Source organism: Capsicum annuum, chromosome 11 (assembly GCF_002878395.1).
Source record: "Capsicum annuum cultivar UCD-10X-F1 chromosome 11, UCD10Xv1.1, whole genome shotgun sequence".
Taxonomy (NCBI): Eukaryota; Viridiplantae; Streptophyta; class Magnoliopsida; order Solanales; family Solanaceae; genus Capsicum; species Capsicum annuum.
Genome location: NC_061121.1, coordinates 19,016,122 through 19,024,724, shown reverse-complemented (window position 1 = coordinate 19,024,724; position 8,603 = coordinate 19,016,122). Strand labels below are relative to the sequence as shown.

General features: G+C 34.6%; 1 protein-coding gene across 3 annotated transcripts in view; it reads right to left on the bottom strand.

Moving 5' to 3' along the window:
• Positions 1-2,453: 2,453 nt before the first annotated feature.
• The window catches only part of LOC107848458 (membrane protein of ER body-like protein), a 42,745-nt gene continuing 36,595 nt past the window's right edge, over positions 2,454-8,603 (bottom strand). The window contains exons 3-9 of one of the 3 annotated variants that reach the window (XM_016693225.2): positions 7,244-7,387; positions 6,923-6,997; positions 6,027-6,245; positions 5,761-5,823; positions 5,270-5,476; positions 3,240-3,301; positions 2,454-3,120 (exon numbers count right to left, since the gene is read on the bottom strand). In XM_016693225.2, the coding sequence (XP_016548711.2) occupies positions 2,653-3,120; positions 3,240-3,301; positions 5,270-5,476; positions 5,761-5,823; positions 6,027-6,245; positions 6,923-6,997; positions 7,244-7,387 (1,238 nt within the window). In that variant the 3' untranslated portion in view covers positions 2,454-2,652. The remainder of the gene's footprint in view (positions 3,121-3,239; positions 3,302-5,269; positions 5,477-5,760; positions 5,824-6,026; positions 6,246-6,922; positions 6,998-7,243; positions 7,388-8,603) is intronic. The other 2 variants (XM_016693226.2, XM_016693227.2) reach the window with 2 other exon arrangements.

The window sequence follows — 8,603 nt, the reverse complement described above, 5'->3', positions numbered from 1 at the left end:
AAACGTAGGTTGACCATGAATGTACATGTGATCATCTTATTAATGCATCTTTTCAATATATCACATGATAGGTGAACGGGCCCATATTCACCTTTTATACTTTTCAAATTTAAGGGATTCAATTCCAAAATTAGTTGGTGCAACCAACTTATCATGAGAACAAGCGACATAAACAATTCTTGAAGAATCTTGTATTTCTTCAATACATGTCTAATACTCAATATGGACATCTTTAAGATGTCATAACCGTTCATGTCAATTTATGAACTTATTTATAGTAGTAAACTCCAAGTTTACATGACATGTGTATTTTTACTTTAGTAAATTTCAGATTTACTATGACATGAATAAATTTTTGAATTTACTACTTTAGAAAAAGATTTCAGAATAACTCTTCTCAATTATTCAGCCTCTTTCGGAGGTGAGTTGTGATACTATCACAATCAAGTACATATTTGCATTAATAAGCTTCTCATTCCCCAAGAATGGAATATAATCATGCCTTAAGCGTATCAAATTATGATAGCTACTGCAAAAGCAAATTGAGGCATATATGATTTATTGCTATCATATTCAATTCAAGAAATGGAGCATATTTAATGGGACATGTTTCACCAAATATCTATTATTTTGCCTTAGCCATCATAATATCATTAATATGGTGCATTGAGATTCAAACTCAATGTCTTATCCATATAAAGGCGTCTTAGGCATAAATCGTTGGGACTTGAACCCAACATATTATCATCTCTTTTGATAATATTGTTCTTGGGAAATAAATTTAAAACATAATGATTCCAAACCAAATATTTTTCCTCAAATCCAACAATACTTATATTATTAGTAACAAAAGACAGATAACATAAGGACTTACTAACCTTGAAATCCTTTAGATTTATAATCTCACCTATTTGGCAGAGTCTCGTGCTGATAACGTGTTATTAAACAAGAAAGAATAAAGAAGAGTAGAGAGAGAAGAGAGAGTAATTCTTATTACTTCTTGAGGGATGAGAGATTATATGATTGTAAATACAATGAACAAAACCTCTCTATTTATAGGGGAAATTTATTTCTAGTCTGAGTAAAACACAGATGCTTCAAATCCTAATAGATATCAAAGTAGATCTTGATAGACATTTACTATAATGTAAATACATTTATAATAAGAAAAATATTATTGAATTGTTGTAACTACATTATTACATTGAGACCCTATTTATAGACAATACATTCCAATCCTTTTCCTAATAGGACACTACATTACAATCCTTTTCCAAATAGGATTTTATATGTTATTACTATTCCTATTCATATTCTAACATTATCAAACATCAAAATTAGAACCTATCAAACCTGTGAGAGCATTTCTAGATTGATGGTGGAAAACTGCTCCCAAGAATGATATGCAAAGGATGGTTTGTCAAGAAAGTCAGTCGAGCGCTAATAAAATTAAATTTTTAGGTACAACAACGAGTTGAGCAGAGCATCGAATAACATTTTCTTATTCAATCTACAAATATGAGGTAAAATAAAATTCAATTACTAATTTTTAATATCATTTTGTACAAAAACGAGAGCAAACTTGGGCAGTAGTTGCAATGTTTTAATTTCTCGTTGCTGACTACATCACTATATTAATGAAAGACAACCATCATTCTCCCAGTTAATTTTAATATCCTAACATGACCATCCATGCTAATTCCTGTTACCTTATGAGAATACTTTCAACATCACTACCTATTCATCAACAGGTAAGCCGCTATTGAATATTTTTGAATTACAGACCTCTGCCTCTGTCACGTATAATCTTTAAATATTGATGATAGATTAAAGGTTGGTGGCGGGTGAGGAGTAATCCGTGATTCTAGTGGAAACAGGACAAGGGCTTGTACTGCAAAATATTGATAGCCTTATTCAAAGGGCTGATTTCTGGCGTTAGCAAAGTGTTGTGCTCGAAACAAATTCTCAGGTATTGATTGACCAAATTTCTTCACCTTCACAAAATACACCTTTCACATTTGGTGGATGATTGCTAACTTCTTCTTGAGGCAATGGACAATCCTCTTTTGGAGGACATTTACAGAGGCAAACATGGTGTCACATTCTCTAACTAATTATGGGGTTTCACAAGAATTAGTTGATTCAACGACTCTTCTTTTGAATCACCCTCCTTTATTTAAATTCTGCAATGACTTTAATGGGGCTGAATCAGTCCTTTTCAGTACTAAACCTCTTTAATTTCCGATTCTGTCTTATCACATTTCATTAGCTTATTGTGGTTCCACTTTAAGTTCAGAGACAAGATTTCTAATATTTGGTTGTGCCGTAGAATTTATAGGCCCAACGAGGTGAGCATGAAACCTACCACATTCTTCATACGACCAAAGTATAACCAAGTATGTTTTAAATAATATAACAAGAAACAACACAATGTTCATAAATAGGAAGAATACGAGAGAAATTTGAGATGTTTTTAAACCAAGTTGAATACCACAAGTAGAGGCAGCAAAAACATCATTTGAATATCACATAGGAACAACCAATACAAACTAATTTAGCTTAATAAAAAGGAAACAACCAAATTCTCAGAGGTTCTGAAAGCTGCAAAGAACGAAAAGGAGAACTACAGATGATTTAACAACACAGAAGATGTCAATTGGACGCCCAGGCTGGATTTTGTGAAATCATCTCAGGGGAAAAAAAAGAGGGTGCCGGCTTTGAGTCAAACCAGCCAAAGTCATCCATGAGCCTCTTAATTAAATGACCTGCTGCATAACCAACACCTGAGGCCATACATGCAGCTATAACATAGGACAAAATAGTCTTGAAGTATTTACCAAACTTATTTGCTCCTCGTGTATAAGCCTTTGCAGTAGCAAGTAGGATAACGCACAGAAGAGAAGCTGCTGCAACTGCTATAAGCTTGTAGTCTTTGTCATTACTCTTCCGAAAAGTGAAGCCATATATCACTGGGGGGACAAGGCCGAACACAAAATATGACAACAGGGCAAAAGTAGCATGAAGTAAGAAATGTTTTCTTTGGCCAAGTAGCTCCCCGTATTGATCTACTTGGTCTCTAAGATTGGAACCTCCTCCAACACTATATTTCAAGTCCACTAACTGCAAGTTTACATTTGATTCAAGAATAGTTAAGAATCAGGAACTAAAGCAGAAGCAGAAAGGTAGGTAGAAGAAGAGTCAGCAACTGTAAAGTAGAACTGGAACTAAGGAATACTCACATTTTGACAAATGACAAAGAGTCCACCTATCAAATTTGCCACTCCAAGAGTTACGATCTTCACTGCACCATCAAGATAAATATATAAGTAAGTAACCATTCTTACTCTGTCAAGATTTAGGAGAAAAATCTAAAAGCTTTGGCTTTTTAGTTGTAGTAGCTTTGTTATAAGCATCAACACTATCCACAAAAGTCATAAATTATTTTAGTCGCTAACAAAAGTATTAGAATATGAGTAGGAATAGGAATAGGAATAGCATATAAAATCCTACTTGGAAAAGGATTGTAATGTAGTGTCCTATTAGGAAAAGAATTGGAATGTATTATCTATAAATAGGGCCTCAATGTAATAATGTAGTTACAACAACTCAATAACATTTTTCTCTTATATTTCTCACATGGTATCAAGTTTCCACGATCTTGGTAAAGAATCAAAGAGTTTCTGCTACCGGCGAGTGGCTATAATCCATATATGCCGCTCGTCTGGCCAATGATTATGTTAGCAAAAAGTTGGGTCACTGACTCACTGTGTGTCTTTCTAGTGACTATTTTCTCAAATCTTTGCGTAGCACCATGCATCTGGCCGGTGACTACTTTTTCATATCTATTTTTCTTAGCACCGTACTTCTTTTCGGTGACTATTTTCTCAAATCTGATTTGCGTAGCACCGTGCATCTTTCCGGACTACTGTCTCATATCTGAGTTGCATAGCACCATGCGTCTTTCCGGTGACTCCTCAGATCTTTTTCAGTAGGGTCGTGCCATCATTCCGACCCTGCCCATATAATTTCTCTTTTCCAGTAGGATTGTGCCGTCATTCTGACCCTACTCATATAATTTCTATTTCACAATAGGATCGTGTCATCATTCCGACCCTACACATATTTCTCTTTTTCAGTAGGGTCGTGTCATCATTCCGACCCTACCCATATCCTTTTTTTTTCCTCAGATTATAGTCACTTTTCAGCCATCAAATCTAATAATCCGGCGTGTGAGCGTGTTTCAGCTAAGTTTTCGGTGACTTTCATATTCAAGATCTACTCGTCTCTTGATTTCGAGATGACCCGTATATTTTATACCAGTTTTTGGCAATTTTCCAGCGACACATCGACTTTACGACAATATTTACTACTTTTCGAATCATTTTTTCAGTTTGTTCCGTTTCAATTGAGGTCTCCCAGACGTCCAAGCAGTCCTTATCAGTTTTCTTGCAAATATCTTCACCAAGTCCCTCACCGATTCTCATATTAGTTACATCCATAACAAGCTTGGTACATACGTCTTCCATGCACCAGTTTGAGGGGAGTATTAGAATATGAGTAGGAATAGGAATAGCATATAAAATCCAACTTGGAAAAGAATTGTAATGTAGTTTCCTAGGAAAAGGATTGGAATGTATTGTCTATAAATAGTGCCTCAATGTAATAATGTAGTTACAACAATTCAATAATATTTTTCTTTATATTTCTCACATAAAGAACATGACATTATGCCTCCGGTCTAGAATGATAAACCTGAAGTTAAAATACTCTTGCACTCGATGGCCTACGGTATGCGTGAGAGCATGACTGTGTAGTATTCCACCAACTGCCTAGGTGCTTTGCATCATGTCATAACTTGTATATAAATTTTGAGATATGGCCAAGATCAAACATGCATCTCATGCAACATAAAAATTAACTAAATGTAAGAACTGGGCATGAGCATAGGTAAGAAATGCACCATTTGAAATATCCACTTAACCTTATTATCCCATTTATTGAACTAGGAATTCATCAGCCACAAGATTATGCTTCTAATCTTTTAAACGGAAGAACCGTTTACAACTCTCACACAAATCTCCTAGATTACAATTAGGGTAACCAATCAAGATAACAAAAGCTAAAGAGCTTTGTTGAGTCCCACATTGGTAATTGGATGGGGACTTGGTCTCCTTTTATGGTCTCATGAGCTAGTTTTTGGGGTTGAGTTAGGCTGAAGGTCCATTTCTTTAACAAGTTCAACAACAAAAATAAGGTCTCAATGACTTACTTGTGTCAGCATCAGATGCAGCTGCAGAGGAGACCACACCCAAGCTTGTGATTGACTCTATTAAACCTCCATATACAATGCATTTTACAATCTCCAGTGATTTGGAATCTTTAACTTCAACTGAAAGTACTGGTCTTTGTGTATTGCTGGAATACACTGATGATGGAGAAGCTCTTGGGTCTTCCATAGGAATTCGGCTATCGTCTCCTGCATTATATAGCTATTTATCAAAACATATTTGCCTCCAAACTTTTTAACATGTTATGAGCACCAAGCTTTAATGCTTCGCAATACTCAACACACATACAGCTGTAGATGCTGAACTAATAAGATTCAAATGCCACATGTTTTTTTCATGAAGTGCTGGCATAAGATATGACTACCCACTACACCATTACTACATGAAAAGACAAATGTATAGGATAGGAAAAAGCACAGCACGAGTACTGGAATATTTTGCTACATATCTGCAAGTTTTCCAGCACTCTCACCTTTATTCTCTTTAATTTGACTTGGTGATTTTTTGGAAGGCATTGGCCCTGGAATGAAGCCACCTGCAAAGTTTCCCTTTCCCAAAATCAGTAGAAAGAAAATAAAATATAGGAAAAAGTTTTCGCTTTATTTCACTTTCAAAAAGTACAGCAGTACATGTAGAACTTATGGTCTTTGACATGGTAAGCACAAACCAAGATGTTCAAACATTGAAACTGGCGAAAAGAGAAAGTTGAGCAACTAACTAAAGCAAAAGCCGCATTACCTTCCTCTCCTAGATCAAAGAGACTTCCTGGATGAATGAATCCTTTCGCTGGAGGAGTTCCTAATGTTTTCTTAGGACTTGGGGGTTTATGATCAGTTGCATTATCTTTAGTTGCTGGTACTCCTCTATTTGGAAAAGGAGGACCATTCTGTCCATCTGATGTTTCACATGGATTATGGGGTGAACCCAAATCAGTAATATTGTTTGCTTGATTAAGATCTTTTCATGTTACAAGAATATTGAGAGACACAAGTCAGGTAAGTAACAATATCAAGAATGTTTAACAATGTTAGACATTGTTCATACTAATTGATGGAGTAAAGTAATTCATCAGAAAAATCCAAAACACCAACTATAGGCTCGAGCAGCTAAGCAATACATTGTCCTAATGTTATCCGTAACCGCTTGATAATAGTCCTTTAGTTTAAAATCTACATAATCTACAAAAGTTTTGCACTTGGTGTATAGGAACTAATTAGAGGTTTATTGATTTTTCTGTGCTTTGCTTGTGGGAAGAGGCAAGAAAGAGAGTGCAAGGAAGGAAAAGGCAACATATTCGAAGAGTTGTAGCGGTTTCCATGATGAAGGTAGACATAGCTAGTAAGCCTGTGGCTAGATCACAGCTCATGATGATCTTAAGAAGGCAGAAGAATTTACCTAAAACATGGGGCAAAAGATATAATTTTTATAATCATCAAACAAACAATTTCTGATTGATTGGAAAGGAATTCTATAAGTTGTATGCAATTTGATCAGCTATAGCAAAGGAACAATATGTAATTGTACTGGTTATTGCATGCATTTAGTTTTTAGTCAACAGAAAGCAAAGACATTAAATAATTAAGAAACTATTTTTTATACGCTAATAAATCAAAGAAACTATTACAAAGCACAACCTGGCTCAGTTAACTTCTTTCCATTGTCCTGCTCTCTTCTCTTGTGGAAGAACCAATGCAGATCAAAGCATCCATCTGCTCAGTTTTAATATACCACATATAGTCAAACTTCACATCAAGACTGAAAAAGAATAAGAAAATGCCTATTATATTTAGGACCATTTCTTCCTTCAATGGGTCTAATGTAATTAAATCAGTTATTTGAACTAGAAAGCTGTTCAAATGACTGAACTAATCATGCATTCAAGTGGTTACAGGCTGACAACACCCACTGAAAGAAAAAGGATGATTTGATGTGAATGAAGTATCATGACTAAATACCTTCATTTGTCACTGGCTTTCCCACTACCTTAGCAGACCCAGAAGGCACGGAGTTTGTGTTAGAGAGATCTGGTTCTCCAGCTATTTCTGTACTATTAGTTCCTCCTCCACTTCCAAATATCGGGAATGGGTTGAGCTTCTTTCCTGCATAAATTGAACAGGCGTCTTAAGTGTGCATACACTTATCAAGATACACGTCAACTAATTAAATGTATATTTAGAAATTATTGCACTTGGAACTAATAGGGAACACTATTTAAGCTATTAAATCTAGAACTATAAACCTTACACTCTGAATTTGTATACACTGTAAATTAGTAAGTTTGCAGTTCTTAGGGGAGTCAACAAAATGAAAATGAGTTATATAAATCAACTTATTATGACTACATAGTGAAAGACCTATGTAGTGGATGTGTGAATACAACTAAAATAAGAAACTAATTATATTATTAGTAGCTTTATTTATTACTCTAGAATAGGATTAGACTTTCTAGAATAGGATTTTATGTTTCTACTTTCATAAGGATTAGACTTTCTAGAATAGACTTTTATGTTTGCTACTTTCATAAGGATTGCACTGGTTATAGCATCCAGGCTAGCCACTTGCATTAAGATTGACGGGCTTCAATGTGAATCAAGAAGATGCATATGATGGAAGAAGAGCCCAAGAATGAGACCAAGAATTATGGAGAAGCATGGGCTAAGTGATACACATATTTCATGATTAAATTTCAAGTTTAAATGCAGAAGATTGGGCCCATAGGGTTTTGATTAAAATCAGAAACTTTTGCTTTCCTAGTTTAAAGTTTCCTAATTTAAAAGTTTCCTAGTTTAAAGTTTCCTAAATTTATTTATTTCCATAAAAGTAGAATTTTAATCTCCTGCTATTTGGGATAACTTTTTCCTAGTCCTTGTTAGATTTGATAAAGATAGATCCTAATCCCATGCTATTTAGGATAGATTTTTTTTTTTTCCTATATATAGGGATGAATTTTGTTATTTTTAATGAGACAATATTATTATTAATTGAGAGTTTCTCTTATTTACACCTTTGTGTGTGGCTACTTGAGATTTATCTTGCAACCCTATAAGAACGATTCTTTAGGAGGTAAGATTAATTCTTAATTTGATATCTTTGATTTCTATTAAAGTTAATTAAAGAAGGTGATGATTAGTCTTATACTAATTGTTTTCTTTAGTTTCTTTGAAATAGGGGTCTAGATCACTTTTGATCTAAGTTCTTGAATTGACTCTATTAGTATCATAATTAGTCTTAATCCGCTAATTTTGAATACTAAGATCAATTAGGGTTCTTAGCACTTAACCTCGAAATTGGGGATTTTATTCTCCAATTTTGCCT